At 48.0% G+C, this 22,695-nt stretch overlaps 1 protein-coding gene across 1 annotated transcript in view; it reads right to left on the reverse strand.

The window, feature by feature from the left end:
* Positions 1 to 22,695, reverse strand: part of ANKH (ANKH inorganic pyrophosphate transport regulator) — a 170,962-nt gene that overhangs the window by 24,560 nt on the left and 123,707 nt on the right. The window contains exons 5-8 of the mRNA XM_007954199.2: positions 12,990 to 13,160; positions 11,253 to 11,387; positions 8,892 to 8,984; positions 3,426 to 3,521 (exon numbers count right to left, since the gene is read on the reverse strand). Coding sequence (XP_007952390.1) covers positions 3,426 to 3,521; positions 8,892 to 8,984; positions 11,253 to 11,387; positions 12,990 to 13,160 — 495 coding nt within the window. The remainder of the gene's footprint in view (positions 1 to 3,425; positions 3,522 to 8,891; positions 8,985 to 11,252; positions 11,388 to 12,989; positions 13,161 to 22,695) is intronic.

The raw sequence follows: 22,695 nt of genomic DNA on the forward strand, positions 1-22,695 counted from the left end.
AGAGGGATTAGGAGGGATCCCAAAGGCTCATACCAGGCAGAGTGTGTCCCCACGTTCAGCAGTGCCAGCCCGTTTTCCCAGAGGCGGTACCTGCCCGCCGTGGTGAGCTCATAGCTGCCACCCTCTGCCTGTGGCTGTCAGGACTGTCCAGCTGGAGAAGGCCTGCCTGCAGGCCACCCTGGTCACCACTGTGAGTTCCCTGGTGTGCAAACAGTTAACCCGCTTGACGGCTGAACAAAAGGTTGGAGGCTTAAGTCCACCCAGAGGCACCCTAGAAGAAAACTCACTGCCATTGAGTCTGATTGGACTCATAGCGACCCCTGCTTGGGTTTCCGAGGTGGTATCTCTACAGAAGTAGATGGCCCAACCTTCCTTCTGAGGAGTGGCAGGTGGGTTTGAACCGCCAGCCTTTTGGTTAGCAGTCAAATACCTTAGGCACTATGCCACCAGAGCTCCTAAAATCTATAATGAGGAATACAAAAATATATGTCCTTGTAGTATTTCAATGATCAACTACAGAAAGTGACTGAGGCACATGTTTTCACAGACTAAGGCAGAGACTGAACCAGAATGCTCCTTGGAAGTGAGGGCTTGTGTCCTTTGGGTGTGTCATCAAGAAAGACCAATTGCTAGAAAAGGGCAGTACGTCTGGTAAAGTGGAGGGTCAGAAAAATGAAGGACCCCCATGACATGGACCGACAGTGTCTGGTAAAGTGGAGGACCAGAAAAACGAGGGACCCCCATGACATGGACCAACAGTGTCTGTAAAGTGGAGGGTCAGAAAAATGAGGGAACCCCACGACATGGACCGACAGTGTCTGTAAAGTGGAGGACCAGAAAAACGAGGGGACCCCACAACATGGACCAACAGTGTCTGGTAAAGTGGAGGGTCAGAAAAATGAGGGAACCCCACGACATGGACCGACAGTGTCTGTAAAGTGGAGGACCAGAAAAACGAGGGGACCCCACGACATGGACCGACAGAAGAGCTGCAACAACAGACCCAACCTCCCAGTGACTGTGAAGATGGCACAGGAGGGGCAGCGTTTCCTTCGATTGCTGTGACGCGGAGCCAACTTCCCACACCTAGCGTCACACGTTGTAAGGACAGCTTAACATTCATTTTGATAAGCATGCTTGAAGTTTTTTTGAGACTTCCTTTAATGAAGACTTCCTTTAGCCAAGACTGGATCAATTAATTGAATCATCAAGAAGACAATGGATGTGACACCTCATAAGCTGCAAACCCAAATACCACTGTTTCTAACCTTCTGAAGAAACCACTATTTCCACACGCTAGGGCACAAGTACCAGGTATCTGTCCCGTCTTTCTGGAAACAGTGTAACCCAGAACAAAAGGCACCAGAGAACAAGTCCAGAAGGCTGGGTTCTAGCTGGTTCTATTACTGGATACTTGTACAAGTCATTTATCCTCTTCATTTCCTTTTCTCAAAAACTGTGCTTTTACTAGCTCACCTTCAAGGTCCTTTCCAACAAAAGATTCCAAGTCTCCATGGTGAAAATCTACCATAACCCTTCTAGTTAGAGATGGTTTTAGATCTAGGATTACAGTCGTAAAACAGGGAAGGGCTCCACATGAGCAATGAAGGCATTTCTCAGACCTTGAAGAGTTATTTCAAAATCAACTTGTTGCAGAGTAACATTTTAGAGGTTTAAATTATTGCCAGAGAGAAGGAATATCCTGACACCCAGTGCAGTATGTTCCCCACTGGACTCGACTCAGTGTGGGAAGATGCCAGAGTCGAGTTCAAGAAGCCAGGAGGCCAGCAACAGGAGTGACCAACAAGCGACAGTTCCAGCTCTACACAGAAGCTGGCTTCACAGTCAGTTCAACCTCCAGTCGCCAGGAGCTGAGGTTTGTTCCTGGAACAGAAGTCATCTCTGTTTTTCCTAACACACTCTTGAACAGTTGCACGGTTGCCTGGTGTTCTGTTAGTGTTTAGGGAACTATGGAAAAACTTGCTGAGCACAGAGGGTATAATGGGGCCAGGGAACAGGGTTGCCTGGGGTGGCCTGGCCGGGGGCACACGGGTGAGCAGAGCACTGCCTCGTACAGGGCGTCCTGGGGCACAAGGCATCCTGGGGCGTGCCAGACGCTACCCCACATTTCAATGGGGGCAGCACGGTAGAAGGGGCTGCGCTGGGGGTGGGTGAGGGTGCACTCACGAGTGACCTCCGTGGTGTTACATGATGGGCCAGTATCTCTTGTTACATCTACTCAAGGGTGGATCAATGGATCAAACATTAAGCTCTGGGTGCTGGGGAAAAATGTCCATCAAAGGTGTAAAATGCGGGGCTTGCTTTTAAAGGACCAGTAACTGTGCTCACCTAGCAAAATGGCTCCTTTGACAATAGTAAGAAACACTGGCAGTACAGTGCTTCTGTCCCCAGCCTGACCCATGTGACTGCTATTCGTTTCTGAGGAGAGCTGCACACCCCAGGCATTCCTCTAACAAACGTACCCTGTCTTATCTAAACGGAGACTTTCCCAAGAGGGAGCACATAACCACAACAACAAACACAGGAGAACGGAACTGCCCCGTTCTCATGTTCATCTTCACATTCCAGAGCCCCTGGTGGTGCAAACGTGAACGCAGTCACTGCCGACTGAAAGGCTGCAGGTTTGAGTCTGACCGGAAGCACATGGAAGAAAGGCCTGATGATCCCCTTTGGGAAAATCCACCACTGGAAACCCTAAAGAGCACGGGTCCCCGCTGACACACACAGTCACCATGAGTCGGGGTCGACCCAACAGCAGCGGGTGGCATAAATACTACGTTTTCTGCTGCCGTCGGTGAATGTCATAAGCAAGCCTTGATAGTATACCACGTGCTTTGGATTATAAAGCCTGTAAGTCCATGTTTTCTGACCATTACCCTACGTGTGTGATTGCCCACGGGCATGGAACAAATGGATGTGCACTGAGCTGCTGATGGACCTGCCCACCGTGGGTAATATCTGTGCTTGGTCACAGCTGCATCTGCAGCAGACAGCACAGGGCACAGTGGGTGTTCACTAAGTACCTGCTGACTGGTAACTCAGTGGGATACAGCCACAGAAACGCAACTAGGAAAGGAACGTTGTAACGGGAAACAGCAATCACACCAGTTACATCCAGAAAAGGGACAAGGAAGGTTACGAAGTAGACTCTGGATGTATGAAACAGGCAGGAAACAGGAAGATGACATTATGACGAGAAGACAGTCCACCTGTCTGCAGTGTTCACCACGTCCTGGAAAGGCCAGAAGTGGGCTTCTCTCCCAGCCTCCCTGTCCTGCTGAATGACACTTGTTCGTGTTTTGGGAAGAAGACCTTGTGAGGAGGTTGCTGATGAATGGACTACCCCATCACACTGTGGAACACAACACTTCTCCCTTGAAAGCAGCCATCCCCCTTCTCCTTACCGTCAGTGACAAGGCCATGCAGACGAAGGTGAACTTCTTGATGTGGGCTGCCGTGACGGTGTTGCTGGCACTCACCAGTTTATTGCTGGGATTGTTCTAGGGAAAAGGAAGGGCAGTGTGATCAGGTGTTGTGCTGCCCTCGGCCACCCACGCGTGGGTCTGTGGGGCAGCTCATGTCTGTCTCATCTGATGGGTCTGAAGCGTCGGTTTCAGGTGACAACTTGGAGGACACCATCGTGTAAGGCTCTCTTAAATGGCTGTCATATTTCTGAACGTGACTGTTACTCAGAGGGGCTTCTGGACTGAATGCTCCATGCAAACGCCTGAGTCAGCCCTCTCCTTGGTGCTGGGCTACAAGCTCCAAAGTCCGCTCTCTGCCCCACATGTGCCCTCCTGGGCCCTGTGGACTCTGGTCCGGTTACCATGCACGACACCCTAAATGTCATAGCCCTTCTCAGTGATCTTTGGGGCCTCCCCTCCAGTGACGTGTAAGCAGGCCCTCCCCGTTCTGCAGTGGACTCACTTTTCCCACCGTTACACTCGGCTCAGGCTCAGGTCCCCCAACCCGCCTGTGGGCTCACTCCTCTGTGCTTCTATTCTGCTTCCTGCATCGGGTCGTCCGATCTGCACTCACCCATCTCTTCCAGGCCCAACTATTCCCCAAAGCCTCTCTGGGCCCCACTTCCTGTGATACCTGGCGTCCTAGACTCTCAGGCACCGCATCCCACCTCATGTTCAGTGGCGCCTCCCCGAGGCCCCAGCTACAGGGCCCCGTGCCTTGCCCAGCTCTGGCACTGCAGGGCTCTGCACACGTTTTCTTGGGCAGAGAGGGTACTCCAAAAGCATTTGTTAAACTGCATTTTAAGCAAATAACACAGATGGTCAAGCAGGCTTCTTCCATTTCTCCAGACCTGAGGCCATCACAGCCCCATGCTGAGCACGGCCAGCTCCCAGCCAGAGCAGCTGGCCAGGAAAGCCATCAAGAAAAATAACCCCTGCTTCATTATGGATCCAATTAGTCTCGGGGCTGGCTAACAAAAACAAACCTGACGCACCTGGCTCCACACACAGGCTAAGGAGACACACACACAGGGCTTGATGTTTCACTTGGAAGAGTGCTTTGATTTGTCCTTTACAGGACAGCCTTGGTGGTATGTGGTTAAGGCATTTGGATGCTAACCCTAAAGGTCGGTGGTTCGAACCAATTGGCTGCTGTGTGGAAGGAAGATAGGGCAGTCTGCTTCTGTAAAGATTTATAGCCTTGGAAACCCCATGGGGCAATTCTACTTTGCCCTATAGGGCCATTATGAGTGGGAATCACCTTGACAGCAGTGGGTTAGGAGGCTAAGAGGAACCTGGGTGGCACAGTGGTGAAAGTGCTAGGCCGCTAACAGAAAGGTCAGCAGTTGGCACCCACCAGCCTCTGTGAGACAAAGACGTGGCAGTCTGGCTTACAGTCTTGGGAACTGTCCTATAGTGCCACTGAAGCTCTAATGGCACAGTGCCTAAGGCATCTGACTGCTAACCAGAAGGTTGGTGGTTCAAACCCATCAGCCACTCTGTGGAAGGAAGACTGGGCAATCTACTTCCATAAAGACTTACTGCTTCAAAAACTCAATGAGGGTTGCTATGAGTTGGGATGAACTCAATGGCAGTGAGTTTTAGTGGTAACCCTAAATGCTACCAGTGGTAAATGCTACCAGGAGTGGAAAGGTGGCTAAAGCAATCTCTCCGGTCCCTTCCCCTTACTAGGGCCACCTGATCAAACCTCTGCATGTTTTTTTACCTGCTTAACTCTAGTCTCTAGGACAGGGTCCCTCAATGGCACAGTTTGTCCTCAACTGGGGTGTGGACCCCCCCAGAAGTACTGCAGAAGAAAGGCCTTGGAACCTGCTTCCAGTTCAGTTACAGCCAAGGACACCATGGACCAGTTCTGCCCTGTAACACATGGGCTTTCCCTGAGTGGGAATTGACCACAGTCCTTAGATCACATCTGCTTCCTGAACAGAGACCAATGGAATGACAGAGTGAACCACACAGTGGGCAGGAGGTCCCGGTGGCCATTTCACCCAGGACACTGGAAGGGTGGTGTACGGCCAGCTGGCTGAGAAGCTGGCCACCTCACAGGGAGTTACGTGTGCTACTCAGGTGAGATGACAATGAGCCACACCTCCTTCACGTACATTGTTCCATTTAAAGTAGCAGACATTTCTGTGCACACGGTTGGAATGAAGCCTGGTGACGTGGACTGGGGGCCCACTGTGCTGGGAAACACTCTTTGCCAGGCAATAACTGGCAACAGGAGAGAATCTGCACGAGAGGAAGCATCTCTCTGTTCACACTGAGCTAGAGTGCCAGACGTTCTGCAGAACATAAACCTTTTATTCCAGAGCCCACAAAGTGGCTGAGGGTCTCAACCGTCAACGTGGCAGGGCCTGGGAGCACACGCAGAGGGGTCGAAAATGTTAGCAAACGGACAGCAGCCACTCAAGTGGCCTGGGGCAGCTCACTGACTGGCCTAGGAGCAAAGGGTGGGGCTTTCAAAGGGTTCTGAGTAACTGGAGCTGCTGGCTGGAAGTAAGCTTGGGAGAGGAATTTCTTCATCATTCCTAACCTCACTGATCGTGAATAAAGCAATGTTTTTCTCAGATGCTCCTCCTGAAACCGTACACTGCTGTATTGTTAAGTTGTATTATTTCGTGGTAGCCAAAACCAGCAGCAGGTGTGACTTTAACGCCAGGAGTTTCTAACACTTTAACCTATTCTTCTCGATACTGGCAGACCCCGGGTTACAGATGTCCCCGACCTACGTACAACCTGCAGTTCCGAGCCAACCCCTGTGAAGCCTAGTCTATCAAGAACTCAAGGTACATAAAATGGTTCATAATAACAATGGGCACTACTTTCCAACACACACCAAAATGTTACTATTATTATAGCAGCACCATGATGTTAAAGATGTTTTAGTGTATCTGGAAGGACTTCTGGTTTTTTTGTTTATGCATAGAGAGGTACACTATATTCTAAGACAAACATCTGACTGACTGTGTTAGATATGCACTATACCTAACTGTTGTGACTCATGCACAGCTTAGGGACGGAACTTGTCTGTAATCGGGGACTGTCTGTAACAGTGTCCTCCACGAGCTGAGACTGAAATGGAGCAGGAAGATCTGTGCGCAACCTGACTGTCCAGGATTTTCTTCCATGCTCATCTTCCTTAAAAAGAACACACTCAATTCAGTCATTAGATTGAATGAAATGCACTCAAACATGGAGGCTCAGCTCTCCTGAAAATGACTCCTGACGTCCACTCTCTAAGGTCTGTAAGGCAGGAATCAAAGCTGCTTTGCCACCAAATGTTTACAACACATGTGGTCCTTCTATTACAGAAGTTCCACACACAGCAGAGTGTGTGTGAGCCCTGGGCCCTGTGTCATGTTAGGCTGTGTGGTGGGATCGCTACTGGGGCTGAAGGGAGCTAGTATGCATGCTTGAGCAGGGGTGGGGAATAGAGGAGGAAGCTGACACTGAGGAGAGGAGATGCAAAGGGGTGGGTGGAGTGAAAGAACACTGTGAGCAGACGGGTGTATGTGTGTGCATGCGTGTGTGTGTATTCACCTGAGTATGCACTAGCGGGAAAATCATGCCTGTGGACCCTGGGAGCAGAGAAAGGGAGCAGCAATAGTGGAGGGCCAGGATGGAAAGGGGGCAGGGGGCTATATCAGACATCCCTCCCAGCCCCTACTGCACAGGTCTTGTCCACAAACAGCACAGAGTGGCCCTTCAGATGCGGGAGCCCGTGTGGAGGAAGGAGATATCCAAGCAGTCTGTGGCTGGCCTGGCTGTGTGTCTTTCCATCATTTAAGGTGTCCATGGGGTCAGGACACGAGGAAGGAGAGCCCAGAGTTAGCCAAGCTCAGAGTGACATGGGCCCAACCTTCCGGAGGGGATCTGCTGGGCCCCTGGCAGGGAGGCTTCCTCGTCTCACCTCCCATGGCTCTTTATCTCACAGGAGAGAAACTGGTACCCGTGACGCTCTTAGTTCTACAGAGATCCAAAGCACAGCAGCTGCTCCACCTGGTACAAGCGGCAGCGTGTTGCGTCTTTCCGTTTTCATTATAAGACGTTGTTATAATCTCTTTTTTTTGGTATGCTTTGCCAGTCATTCATTTGAGGCTAAAAGCCTACAGGTTCAATTAATTAAGCTTTAATTAAATATACATTTATTAAATGGCCAGCAGGTCAGTGACCCTGCCACTGGCTACAGGTCGGAAGGGTTATGTGCCTCCCTGGGCGATAGAGCTGCTGCTCACAGAGGCTTTAAGCTGGAGCAAGTTGACAGGATCCAAATTAAACTGTACCCCGGCTTGCTGTATGGACAAGCCGTGTGAGCGCGTGCACCACCATGCCGAGACAAGCCTATGAGCTCACACACATGACCCTCACCTGAAGCACGGGGTATGTGCTAGTCAGTAAACTACAACTCTAACTCTAAAAACCACAGGAAAAAACCCAACACATTAAAAACAATTTTTGTTTAATGTTCCCATAAGGAGACCTGGTGGCCCAACAGTTAAATGCTCAGTGCTAACCGAGAGGATGGCAGTTCAAAGCCACCGAACAGCTCTGTGGGAGAAAGACCCACCATCTGTAAAGATTACAGACAAGCGAACCCTATGGGGCAGCTCTACACGAGGCTGCCATGAGCTGGAGTTAACTCGAGGGCACCTAACAACAGCGTCCCCATCCTGAGACCTGGCTTACTGGCCTGACGGAGCCCGGTAAAACCTCCGAGATTATGGCCCCCTGTCACCCTTCCGTCCTGGAACTGAACTCACTCCCATGGCTTCCAGCCAAACAACAGACAGGTGCGTAAGGTGCACATTCACACCAGGTAGGTACACTCCTTAGAACGTTCATCCACAGGAGAGCAGGGCAGCATTTGCATGGGGAGGTAGCTCAAGGGGCAGGAATGCATAGGAAAGAAGGATGCAGGGAAAGGTAACCAGAGTGAGGAAGGGGAAGAGAGCTGTTACACTGTGGGCACTGCAATCAATGTCGTGAAACAAAATGCGTTTGAACTATTCTATAGAAAATGAACTTGCTCTGTAAACTTTCACTCAAACTACAGCTTTAAAAAAATAAAAAAAAGAAAAACACCTAATTTTTGTTGAACTTATTTTCCCTTTTGCAAAGAAAAAATGTCTCAACTGGAGTGTCCTGAAAGTGATGATGGGAATAGGAACTTGGAAATGCACTGGGAGCAGTGTCAATGTAACCCTATCCTGCTCCTGTTATTTCTGCAGGAACGGCTTCCATGTCTCTCCTTCCACACCACCAGCACGTATTAACCTGACCATGGTGGGGGAGTGGAAAACACTGCCGTGCTCCTCACCAGGGACCCCAGGGTATGAAGGTCATTCCAGGGGTGAGCTTCAGACAGCACACCACACATGGGCTCACCTTGTCAAAAGCAGGATACACAGCGCGGATTTCCGTCAACCAGCCATATGGCATGTGACCCACAGGGTACGTTGCCGTTAATATTGCCACCGCCTAGGATAGGAAGAGTCAGTGGCGTTAATGTGTCTAGCCTCAGAAAGCACCCCAGTGCTACCGTGACAACAAGTGGCCCCAGGTGTGGTTACAGCTCACAGCTCCCTGACTCTAGTGCTCGTGGGCCAGCCCCAGGACAGACAGAAGGGGTTAACACTAACATGGAGCTGGGTCTAAGGTGCCCATGTGATCTGTCTGTAGACAGGTTAGTGCCAATGGAGTGGCTCTCAGACAAAGGAAGATGCATCTTGCCTTGTAAGAATCCAACAAGAAACAAGCTCAGAAGCCAAGAGTTCAGCCCAGGTCCACCAGACTCCAACGCCTTTGTTCCTCCCATTAAGTCAACCCAACCTTGTAGTCCAGCCCAATTCTTGAGTCTCGGAATGAAATCAGGAGCCTTCTCCCCTCTCCATCCACCCAGGGCCCACTTCTTTCTGCTCCCACACCCTATTCTCAGGGTAGCTAATGTAACAGGTTTGTCTATGGCTTTGTGGCACTCCCAACTCGACTCCTGTCCAACTGGTTCAATCAGAATAGCCAACTGGTTTTTAACTTGACAAAACTAAATGTTTCTTTAAGGAAGCTAATTTTCCCTCTTCCATGAAAACAAGGCTTTTTTATATTAAGAAACAACAACTTCAAACCCACACCTGACAGTTCAACTCTGTCAGTACTTTGGAAAAATGGAACGTAGGCCTCATTGATTTCAGTCAGCATAACAGTGATGCCCACGGTGCCAGGAACATGAGGTAAGTCAGCAGCTGGGTGGGGACCTTGCTGGAAGAGAAATGGCGGTGGAACCAGGCAGACCTGGATGCAAATCACCCCTTCATCACCTGCTAGCTGCACAAGGCATGACACTTGTTGGGAGCTGCTATTCCTTAGTGGAATGACAGGAATACTACATACAGCCCAGAGACACATGCAGGAAAAGCCAGCCACGCAAGTGGGTGATCCATAAGGATAGGTTCTCCACCACACATGTGCCACTATGCCCTTGAGATCAACTTAGAAACTGCTGTAATCTAATCTGGAGCTCTGGTGGCGCAGTTTCTAAGGCATTTGACTGCTAACCAGAAGGTTGGTGATTCAAACCCACCAGCCACTCTGCGGAGGGAAGACCGGCAATCTACTTCCGTGAAGATTTACAGCCTTGGAAACCCAAACGGTGTTGCTATGAGTTGGAATCGACTTGATGACAGTGAGTTTGGTTTTTTTGAGTTTTTAATCTATAATTTTTCTCAAGGAAGATGGAATCCCACTGCACAGGCGGTGGGGGTCATATTCCTTAAACTCAAGTCCTTCAGTGAAAAAGCTGCTGTGCCGCAGAAGCCACCCAGGAGCACAGTCGTGATTCAGAAAGCCCAGGCCAGGCGCAGACTGAAGCGAGAGTGCGCGCTCGACTTCTGATTTATGTTTTTCTCTTCCCCAGCCAACACGGGCTGCTTCCCAGGACGCAGGAACTGGCAGGGGATCTGGGCCAGAGACTTGCTGACGGCGCGTTCGCAGCTCGCAGCCACTCCTTCACAAAGCACCGTGTCAACAGAGGCTCTGATGGCAGGTACCAGCCTTTGTCAGGGTCAGCAGTCCTGGGGACAGAGTGATTCTCCAGAGGGCAGTGTAGGAGGAGGGAAAATGAAGTCATTCCGTTTGTTCCTGCCCTGTTTGATGGAGGGAAAAAGTGACTTAATTCTCTTTGGAGTGGCTGCCAGTTCTCGGTTCTTCTTGCATTCTGAGCAGGGAAGGAAAGAAGATTTGCATTTGGATGAGGGCAGACTGCTAAGGAGCATGTGAAGTCATGATGGGCTGGGTGGTATAGAAACACTGTGGAAAGAAAAGGCGTGAGGAGGCTGGCTCGAGGCGGGGGCCCCAGCCCATCACCTGTCGGATATTTTCATTTCATCTGCTGCTGTATGGCTGCACTGTCCGTGGCAAGTGCCGTCAGGGGTAACAGCAAGCAGGCTGAGTCCAAGGAAGAGGTGGAAGGGCCACTGGTGGGGGTCAGACAACCTGGGCCCTCACACGAGTCCAGCTTCTGGCTGGTTCCAGGTCCCTCATGTGGGCAATGAGGAGGATGGGCTAGGTGTTTTCTTACGTAATTACAGAAGATACGAAGACACTCGGTGGGATCCTCATGGCTTCCTTGTACGAATGGGTCACATAACCATGGAATGACTTGAGTTCTCCACATCACTGGGGACAATGTGCAAAGACTTACCCCCCTCTTTAAGTGACCACAAGGGCCTATGTCCCCAGAAAGTGCCCTACCTCCGTGGCTGCCGAACTACCACCGAGGTCCCGGGAGACAAAGAGGTTGACGATGGGCCTGCTTATCCTCTGGGTAGCCAAGATGAGGGCGAGAGGCCACCAGAAACTCAGCATCTTTCTGACTGTCGCGTCTCCCTGCAAAAAGAAACAGAGACAAAGGTTCACTCAACGCTAGAAGCAGAACAGAACAAAATTCGGCGCCAAAGCCTCTCCTTTTCGTGTCAATCATCAGTCAATTCACTTAAAAATAATATAAGGAAAAGCCTCTATAGACAAGCCAAGCTGAATTAAAATGAATCATACAGCTTTATTAGAAATTAACTCAGATGTCTGGCAAGAGACTGTGAAATCAAAACACACGTTTCAGCTTGATGGATCCAAACCACTGCTTTTTGTCCAAGGCTACTCTAAGGTAGGGTCCAATGCTGTGGGCTAAGAAACAGACTGAAATTAGTCGCTGTTTAAATCATCAACTGACTGGCTAGGATCCAGGTCAGTAAGACGTAACTCCCAGAAATGAGAAAACGATTGTGATTTATTTCAGAATCAGTGAGCTCCCATAAATGTGCCTAATGATTTGGGTGTCATGTGTACTGAGTGGAGTGGTCTAAGAGTTCCCTAAGCAGATCAGCATGGCAAAGGAAAACCATTTATAATATAACCTTGAGTTGGATTCTTCTTGACTGTTAAGAAATGCATCATGCTGTTGACTGAATGTTAGAAGACAGACGGTGAAACAATATGATGTGGTTGTCCTAGTAGCTAGATAGCCAGTAACTAGATAGGATTTTATTGATGACCTGACCTTGGGATGGAGGTAAGTGGTCAATACAATGGCTGTATTGCCAGGATGAACGTAATATGGGGTCAAAGGTGGGATCCATGGGGCAGAGTATGATGATTTGTTTAGGGCTGTGTATCATCATTCATATCTGCCTTAGGCTACAGAGCAACCACCCCAATGAGGTCTAAAATCTATGGGGGGAAAAATGAGAAAACACGCAAGCCAGATACCACACATACTCAGATGAAAAGAATGCTTTGGCCACTTCGGTGAGATTATGCCTGCCTTGTGATCTCCTTCACCTTTTGAGGCATGGCTCAAGCTCGACCTCCTCCAGGGCAACTTCCCGGGCTACTGCAGCCTGCCTTTCTCCTCTCCACCCAGTGGGCTGTATTCTCAATGTACTTCACATGCAATCCATTTCTGATCATTGCTCTGTGTTGGTCTCGTGTGTCAAAGGAGACTTACAGCTGCTTACAGGCAGGTGCCATAGCTTAACATGTCCCATGTGCTGCTCTGGTATGTAATGCTCTACGTGGTCCATAGGAGGTAAATGAATTAGAGACTGAGCTAGAATAGAATGCACCAAGTGTAAACCAAGCCTGGATCCCTGCTATGAAACATACAATGTAAATTCAAAGATGTCGGGAGCTAACATCTTTGCTGGCTACAGAAACATTTACTTATGACAACAGAGAGTCAGAGGGATTGTGAGTATTGTCCCTCCTCAGCCTGACACGACTTGCTGTGCCTCCATCTCCACACAGGAGGATGAGGTCGCTGAACCGTGACTTGTAAGTCTCTTCATGTCTGGACTCCCTGTGGACACGACCTAGCATATGGCTTTTGAGTATGCTGACGATACTGAAGCCCTGCTGCATGGAGGGCTGGGGGGCACGTTTATTCTACTCTGAATAGGTACACAGGTTTCTGCCACATTGGGGAAGACTCACCCCCAGCTCTGGTCCACTGTGATCGGGGATGATATCGTGAATGTTCCTGTAGTAACCCAGGCACAGGGTGGTGCAGCGGACGAGCGCGCCCATGTACAAGGACAGGATTGGAATAAGCAGAGGCTCACGGCATTCCAGGTGGCTGTGCAGCAAAATGGCTACAAAAACAACCTAGAGGAGGGGCGATGTGGACAAGTCAGTGGGGAGAAGACAAACCAACCACAGGGAAGCACAGGCCTACCCTGGGAACCCAATTGAGATGGACCGCTGAGCAAAAACCTCAACTGTGATGCAAACAGGACTGAGCATGGGCTCTGACACCATCCTGGTCTTGCATAGTTCAGGGTTCAACATTTGGGATCCCCCAGAAAGCACCTTGATTCTTTAGTGAAATCCACTATTAACATTCTTTTAAGATGACTGCACACCTAGTTTCTAGAACGTCCACCACATGTTGAGGCTGGTAAGCTGCGGTGCGCATGTCGTTCACCCCTAAAGGCATTAAGTTATTTTTCACAAAGGAAAAAAGAGTGTTGACTAATGATGCTATGTAGAAAAATGGACAATAACATTTACAAGATCAATTCAGCAAAAATGCTGCAAAAATACTGGCAACAATTATTTTAATACAACCTTCATCAAAATGTAAACTACTAACTTATTAAAGTATAATAGATTGAAATAACCAGAGTCAGGAAAGGTGGAAATAAAAATAAAGGGCCAATGTCTATTGAACAGCATGCCTTTAGAGCAAATTCAACAGCGAACTGTGCTGCAAAAACCAGTGCCCTCCCAGCTGGAAGACCACCAATGCATGCTGAGTGCAAAAGGATAGAAGTGAGTGTGAAGCTTCCTGAGGCAGATGAACTGTACCGGCCAACAGTCATGGACCAAATGTATGGAAAACATGATCCTGCTGAGTGACCCAGAGCAAGTGGGGCTGCCCTCACCATTCCAACACCAAGAAATCAGTGGCGATGGAAAGTGGAAGCAGCTTGGGGATGAGAATGATGTGTGGTCAGTACATCAACTGCTGCAGAGTACAGAGAGTGGGATAGGCGAGACAAATACTCCGGAAGGAAACAAAGGTGATTTGTTCCCAGCTTAGACTGACCCGCAGGCCCAGCCCATCCTTCTGAGACCCAGTAAATGAGATGGACCTAGATGCAGATGTCCTCTGGGATAGAGGCCAAACAGAAGTGCTGCTCTTCTGTGGACACAAGGCTGCCAGGGGTACAGCAAGGTATGCAGACACAGGCAGGGGCAGTACTCACACTCCAGCACCCACTCTCCCCAACAGAAACAGCAGAACACAGCAATGGAGATATACAACTCTCCACAAGCTGCTTTCCAGAGGAACAGCTGTAATCTAATCTGAAAGATGCAAAGATGTCCTGGGGCAGCCTCGTGAATAAAAGACGGAGATTTCTGTTACAGGGTCAAGTTGTCCATTTATTCATCAAACTAATTAATGGCTCCTCTGGTACCCAGCTTCATCTATGCACAGAGTACATGTGTCTGCAGCAAGCTTAACATTCAACATATAGAAAATATACAGTGAAAAACTATGATGATTAGGATGAGAGACTGAGAATCAGCTGTACAAATGCAAGAAGATCAGCCCTCCTCTGTGGAGTACAGAAAGGCCTCCAGAGCAGAGGTGTCAGAGGTGGGATCAGCAGGACAGAGAAGGGGATGGAGATGAGACAGTGGCCCAGAGAGCAGAGTGAGCCAGAGCAGAAAAGAAGGAGGTCAAGGTGGGGATGATCTGTCTCCCCTGCCAAGGACAGACTGCAGTCCTGGCCCCTACAGGAGCAACTGTGACCCTGGTTGTGGAGTTTTCTTTGCAGATGTTCTCAGTTACAAAGTCGGGAGCAGAGAGGTCTTATAAAAGAAGACAGACACAGAAACAGTTACACGGGGGAGGCTGGATACCAGGTGCTGATGGAGGCATGTGCAGGCAGCCAAGGATGCCAGCAGCCACCAGGAAGTAGGAGCGAGACATGGGGCAATTCCTCCCTCCAGGCTCCCAGAAGGAATCGGCACAACAGATACCCTCATTCAGACTCTACCCTCCAGAACTGGAAGATAATACACTCTCTCTTTGAAGCCACCTACTGAGGGATTGCAGCTCCAGGAGACAAAGACAGCCAGGAGCCCTCTCAAGGTCAGGACTGTGCCAGCTTCCAAGCATCCTTACAGATCGATGACAAGCATTCCACCGTGTCAAGTGTCACGGGTTTTACAACTTCACTGTGGATTGTATGGTTTATCAGTCTAAAATAACACCTGGGTCTTCTGAATTTCAATCCAGAGTTAAGATTTTGAATCTGATATTGCTGTCGAGAATATGTCAGATTCTTCTCTGAAGGGAGCCTCCTGTCTCAGGGCTGAGGGTTTTCCCAGTGAGGGCCTGTGACGTGCCAGGCACCATACCAGGGGACGGGGACTCAAGGAACAAAACCACCCTGGACTCAGTGCTCCAGGGACTGAAGTCCAGGGGAAGGGGTGGGGGGAAGAAACGTTTATTAGATGAGGATGCCAGCGAGCATCTGCTGACAAACCATGCTGAGCCCTATGAGGGCAGAGCATGGCATGGGGTAAGATGGGCTGTGGGCTGAGGGATGGCTTCTTATGCAGAGGGTGGGGGTGAATGTTGCCCTCAAAGATACACCCCCCTTCGTACCTGGAACCTGGGAACGTGACATTATTTGGAAAAAGGGTCTCTGCAGACGTAATTAAGGATCCTGAGAGGAGGTCACCCTAGATTTCAGGTGGGCCCTAATCCAAAGACAGGCATCCTTATACGAGAATAGCAGCAGGAGATCTGTGACCCAGACATAGGAGGGAGAAGGCTGGGTGAAGACAGGACCAGAGGCTCTGGCAATGCACCTACAGACCTGTGGGGCAGTAAGGTTTACAGCAGCTGCCAGGCGCTGGCAGACACATGGAACAGCGTTTCCTCAGTGCCTCCGGATGAGATGGACCTTGCCAACACCTTGATTTTGGACTTCCACCCTCCAGAACTGTGAGACCACACTTTCCTGTTGCTGTAAGCTGTCTCAAGTGTGATCATTTGCTACAGAAGTCACTGGACACTGATAGAGAGCTGTCTGAGAAGAGACAGCTGTCTGAGAGCAGGCAGCCTAAGCAGGGGTTGGTGGGAGTACGAGGAGTTGGTGGAGGGTCGGGGAGTCGAGGCAGAGCATTTCCTTCTGGTGGTGCAATGGTTAAGTGCTCAGGGTGTGGCAGTTTGAACCCACTCAGTGGCTCTAAGGGAGAAAGACCTGGTGACCTGCTTCTGTAAAGATGATAGCCTAGGAAAGGCTATGGGGCAGTCTTCTCTGTCATAGGGGGCCGCCATGACTTGAAAACCAACTCCAGGGCACCTACAATAGTATTTCCTTCTGGGAAGAGAGGATAGCACTTGCAAAGACTCTCAGTGAGAGGGGCAGAGCCACAATGAGGCCCTGAAAGCAGGACCCAGTAGCTGGTGTTGGAGAGCATGGGTCCCAGAGCAGACTGCAGGGCTGGAGAGGAGGCTGGCCCATGGATCTTCAGCACTTTGTCAACCATGATACAGACCTCGGCTTTGCATCTCAAGGACTCCAAGAAGCTATTTTAAAGGAGGTTTCAAGTAGGGGGTAAGGAGGTGTGGGGACACAAGTGGTTAACTGATTCGTTGCTAATGCCAAGGTTGGTGGTAATGTGATTACTACCATAAGGGTAGCAGAGACAAGAATGGTGCTGTCTGTCTGGACCATACTAAGACTTTTCTGTACTGCTGACTCAAGTGTTTGTGGTAGTGCCTAAGGGGACTGCTAAGGGTTAGCAGTTCAAACCCACTAGCCACTCCACAGAAGGAAGATTATGCAATCCTACCTCCTCGGAAACCCAAAGGGGGTCACTATGAGTCAGAATCAACTTGACGGCAGTGAGTCTGGTTTTGTTTGGTAGTGTGGCTCCATGGAAAGACCCAGTGATATGCTTTTTGTAAAGATTACAGCCAAGAAAACCCCATGGACGTTCCACTCTGTCACAAAGGGTAGCTACCTTTGGGTACAGTACCTCTGGGTACCTTAGGGAGTTAGAACTGACTCCTTGGCACATGACCACCACAAGTAGGCACTGAGGAGGTCAGAATTCCATGGGGAAATGGTGTCTGTGGCCACACTGGGAATGGGTAGGGGAGAAGCAAGGCAGATGCAGGGGGTGGGTTAGGAGGCTTCTGTAACAGTCCAGGTGCAGACCATGGGTCCTCAGACAGCAGGGAGGCAAAGGCTGGAGGTGCCCCTGAGATCAGACAACCTCCAGGAATGCCCACTTTGAGATGGGTGGAGTTGAGATGGTCATGAAATAGGGCAAAGATAACAATGGCTTCCTTCAGCCCTTGGGATGTGACGACTACAATTAAGGGTGGCAGAAAAAAAGAACGGTGCTGCCTGTCTGGACCAGACCAAGACCTTTTCTGTACTGCTGACTCAAGTGTTAAATCAATTAACTTTGTGAAGTTAAAAGAAAAAAATGAAAGTTGTCACTGAGATGTGAGGCACTGTAAATTATTTTTCATTTTTCTCAATGGCGGTTACTTGCTGTCTACACCATCGAGTCAATTCTGATTCACAGCACCCATTGTTGTAAGCCACCTCGAGTGTGGTCATTTGTTATAGCAGCCACAAGAAACTGATAGAGAGACAGCTGTCTATCCTGTAGGACAGACCAGAACTGCCTCACAGGGTTGCCAAGACTGTAAATCTTTATGGAAGCAAAACCCCAAAAAAACCCACTGCTGCCATGTCGATTCTGACTCATAGCAACCCTAGGGACAGAGCACTGCCCCATAGGGTTTCCAGGGCTGTAAAAGGAAGTAGTTGTTGTTAGGTGCCTTTGAGTCATCTCTGACTTATACCGACCCTATGCACAACAAAATGAAATGCTGCTCAGTTCTGCACTCGGTCTCATGCCAGCTCCACGACCTTTGCTACTCTTGAGCCCATCGCCGCAGCCACTGTGTCAATCCATCTCATTAAGGGCATTCCCTTCTTTCGTCAACCCGCCACCTTACCAAGCATGACATCCTTCTCCAGGGAATGGTCCCTTCTGACAACATGATCAAAGTAGGTGAGACAAAGCCTGGCCATTCTCACTTCCAAGGAGCATTCTGACAGTACTTCTTCCAGGACAGACTTGTTAGTTCTTTTAGCAGTCTATGGTACTATCAGCATTCTTTGCCAGCACCACAACTCAAAAGCATCACTTCACTTCACATCACTTCAGTCTTCCTTATTCACTGACCAGCTGTCACATGAATATGAAGTGACTGAAAATACCATGGCTTGTGTCAGGTGCACCTTAGTCCTCAAGGAGACATCCTTTTCTCCAGCACTTGAAAGAGGTCATTTGGAGCTGATTTGCCCAGTGCTTTGTTGTTTGATGTCCTGACTGCTGCTTCCATTGGCATCAATTGTAGAACTAAGCAATTTGAAGTCTTTGACAATTTCAATCTTTTCTCCATTTATCGTGATGCTGCTTATATGTCCAGTTGTGAGGAATTTTGTTTTCTTTATGTTGAGATGTAATCCATACTGCAGACTGTAGTCTTCAGTCTTCATCAGTAATTGCTTGAAGTTATCCTCACTTTCAGCAAACAAAGTTGTGTCATCAGCATATCGCAGGTCGTTAGTGAGTCTTCCTCCAATCCTGATGCCACATTCTTCCTCATGTAGTCCAGCTTCTCAGATTATTTGCTCAGTATACAGTACGGTGAAAGGAAACAACCCTGTCTCACTCCCTTCTTGATTTTAAACTATGCAGTTTCCCCTTGTTCTGTTTGAACAACAGCCTCCTGGTCTATTTCCAGGTACCTCATGAGCACAATTAAGTGTTCTGGAATTCCCATTCTTCTCAATGTTATCCATAATTTGTTATGGTCCACACAATCAAATGTTTTTCCATAGTCAATAAAACACAAATAAACATCTTTCTGGTATTTGCTTTGAGCCAAGATACATCTGGCATCAGCAATGATATCCCTCATTCCACATCCTCTTCTGAATGCAGCTTGCATTTCTGGAAGTTCTTTGTCAATATACTACTGCAACCGTTTTTGAATTATCTTCAAATTTTATTTGCATGTGATATTAATGATGTTGTTCGATAATTTCCACATTCTGTGGGATCACCTTTCTTTGGAATGGATATAAATGTGAATCTTGTCCAGTCAGTTGGCCAGGTAGCTGTCTTCCAAATCTCTTGGCATAGCCAAGTGAGTGCCTCCAGTGTGGCATCTGTTTGTTGAAACATCTCAATGGATATTCCGTCAATTCCTGGAGCCTTGTTTTTTGCCACTTCCTTCAGGGCAGCTTCAACATCTTCCTTCAGTACCATTGGTTCTTGATCATACACCACCTTCTGAAATGGATGAACATCAAACAATTCTTTTTGGTACAGTGACTCTGTGTATTCCCTCCATCTTCCTTTGATGTTTCCTGCTTCATTCAATATTTTGCCCGTGTTGTTGTTGTTGTTACATGCTGTTAAGTTGTCTCTGACTCACAGCGGCCCTTCCTTGGGTTTCCGAAGCAGTATCTCTACAGAAGTAGATTGATTGTCCAATCTTTCTTCCGAGGAGTGGATGGTGGGTTTGAACCACCAACCTTCTGGTCAGCAGTCAAGTGCCTTAGCACTACACCACCAGAGCTTCCATTTAGAATCTTTCAATATTGCAACTTGAGGTTTGAATATTTTTTTCAATTCTTTCAGCTTGAGAAATGCTGAGTGTGTTCTTCTTTGCTTTTGGTTTTCTAACTCCAGATCTCTGCACATTTCATTATAATAATTGGCTTTGTCATTTTGAGTTACTCTTTGAAAACTTCTGTTCAGCTCTTTTGTCATTTCTTCCATTTGCTTTAGCTACTCTCTGCTCAAGGACAAGTTTCAGAGTCTCTTCTGACATTCATTTTTGTCACTTCTGCCTTTCCTGTCTTTTTAATGGCGTTTTACTTTCTTCATGGATGATGTTCTTTTTTTTTCTTTCTTTTTTTGTTTTTATTGTGATTTGGGTGAAAATTTACAGAGCAAATACACTTTCCATACAGCAGTTCACATACACTTTGTCTCATGACATTGACCACAATTTAGCACAATGCAACATCTCCCTTCCCACTTCCTCCCGATAACCACCTCTTCCCTGTGTCCATCTCTCTACGCACTCCTACCCTGAGCTGTCTCCCTGTGCCTGAGCAGCCCTTCTTTCTCTCATGCTTATTCTCTCCAAGGAGTGTTATCTACCTCAGGTAAATGCTCAACTGATATGCCTGTCTATTGTTTGGCTGGAAGCCACAGGTGTGGGTTCAATTCCAGACCTGAAGGGCAGCTAGGGGCCATAGTCTCAGTGGTTCCACCAGGCTCCCTCGGGCCAGTAAACCTGTTCCCCGCTTTTTATTCCAAATGATTTTGAGTTTTGTTCCACATTGTTCTCCCTATCCAGGATCTCCTACAAAGATCCTCTTCCAAGTGGTTGACAGTAGTAGCTGAGCACCATCTATTTCTTCTGGTCTCATAGTCATATAGGCTGCAGATCGGATGGTGTACCAGTCACTAGGATTAATTGTTTCCAAGAATTTTTGGTTTTCTTCATTTTTCTTTGCTCTGGATGAGGAGAGACACATCGTTGCATCTAGATGGCAGCTTGCAAGCTTTTAAGATCTCAGTCGCTCCACACTACAATAGGAGGAACAATGTTTTGTGTAGTATGTTATGCCAATTGAACTTGATGTCCTCTGTGACTATGGTCCCGAGCCCACAGGTTCAACTACTTGGTCCCTCTGGGTAGCTGGCTATGACCAAGCAGTGACTACAGCCTTGCCCCTTGTCAGCCCCATTATACACCTGAGAATTCAGATCATACACATAAAGTTATTGGACCACTTTCTGCCAACCCTATAATGTTCTTGGGTGCACTCTCCACTTCATATACATACATGGATGATGTTCTTGATGTCATCCCACAATTCCTCTGGTTTTCGGTCATTGGTGTTCAGTGCTTCAAATCTGTTATTTAGATGGTCTCTAAATTCATGAGGGGTAGTATCAAGGCCATATTTTGGCTCTTGTGAACTTGTCTTAATTGTGTTCAACTTCAAGTTGAACTTGCATATGAGCAGCTGATGATCTGTTCCACAATCAGTTCCTGGCCTTGTTTTGGCTAAAGATATTGAGCTTTTCCATTGCCTCTTGCCACAGATGTAGTCAATTTGATTCCTGTGTACTCCATCTGGCAAAAAGTCCATGTCTATAGCAGCTGTTTGTATTGTTGAAAAGAGGTATTTGCAATGAGTAAGTCATTTGTCTTACAAAACTCTACCATGCAGTCTCCAGCGTTATTTTTGCCAAATTTTCCAACTACCAGTGATTCTTAAGACTTTGTTTCCAACTTTCACATTCTAGTCACCAGTGATAATTAACACATCTTGACTGTATGTTCAGTCAATTTCAGATTACAGGATGTTGGTAAAAATATTCAATTTCCTCATCTTTGGTTTTAGAGGTTGAATAATAGTGGTATTGACTGGTTTTCCTTATAGGTATATGGGTATTATCCTATCACTGACAGCACTGTACTTCAGGACAGATCTTGAAACATTCTTTGTGATGAAGAATGCCATGCCATTCCTCTTCAAATTGTCATTCCTGGCATATTAGATCATATGGCTGTCTGATTCAAAATGGCCAAAATCGGCCCATTTCAGCTCACTAATGCCTAGGATATCAATCTTTATGTGCTCCATTTCATCTCTGACAACTTCCAATTGTCCTAGATTCATATGTACATACCATGTTCTGATTATTAGTTGATGTTTGCAACTATTTCTTCTCAATTTGAGTTGTGCCACATCAGCAAACTGAGGTCCCAAAAGCTTTCCTTATCCATATCTTAAGGTTGGTTCTACTCTGATGAGACAGCTCTTTCCCAGTCGTATTTTGAGTGCCTTCTGACCTAAGGGGCTTGTCTTCCTGCACTGTGTCAGACAGTGTTTCAGAGCTATTCATAAAGCTGTGCAGTAATGTCAGCTACTCATAAGGTTTTCCCCAGCCAATTCTTTGAGAAGTGGGTGGCCTTTTCCTTCTTCCTAGTCTGTCTGAGTCTGTAAGCTGTGTTGAAACCTGTGCACCATGTGCAACCCTGCTGGCATTTGAAACACTGGTGGCACAGCCTTAAGCCTCACAGCAACACGCAAGCCACCATACTATGACAAATTGACAGATGAGTTCTTCTCCCTTAGCTGTTGGAAACCTCTCTGCCCTCCCTCTACCTGGATCCTGCAGCCTTGTTGGCCCCGGCTTTCCATCCTTCCTGCCTTTTGGGTGGGGGCTGTCTCTTATGGAAGTAGACTGTCTCATTCTTCTCCCGCAGAGTGGCTGATGGGTTCGAACCGCCAACCTTTTGGTTAGCAGCAGAATGCCTTAACCACTGTGCCGCCAGAGCTCCGTATTTGACATAGGATCTATTTACACATTACCAATTTAGGTAATTTACACATGCTCTCAGGGAATGAGAGGAAGGAAGATATATGCCTGGGATAAACCATTAAACAAGTTAATATATAGAAAAATGGAACAGCAGCGATTATGGAATTAATAAAACAAGAGCCTGGGGGGAAACAACTTAAGAACAAAAAGTGAATTTATAGCCACACCAAATTAT

Source organism: Orycteropus afer, unplaced genomic scaffold, assembly GCF_000298275.1.
Source record: "Orycteropus afer afer isolate SDZICR_OR568_19922 unplaced genomic scaffold, OryAfe1.0 scaffold00442, whole genome shotgun sequence".
Taxonomy (NCBI): domain Eukaryota; kingdom Metazoa; phylum Chordata; class Mammalia; order Tubulidentata; family Orycteropodidae; genus Orycteropus; species Orycteropus afer.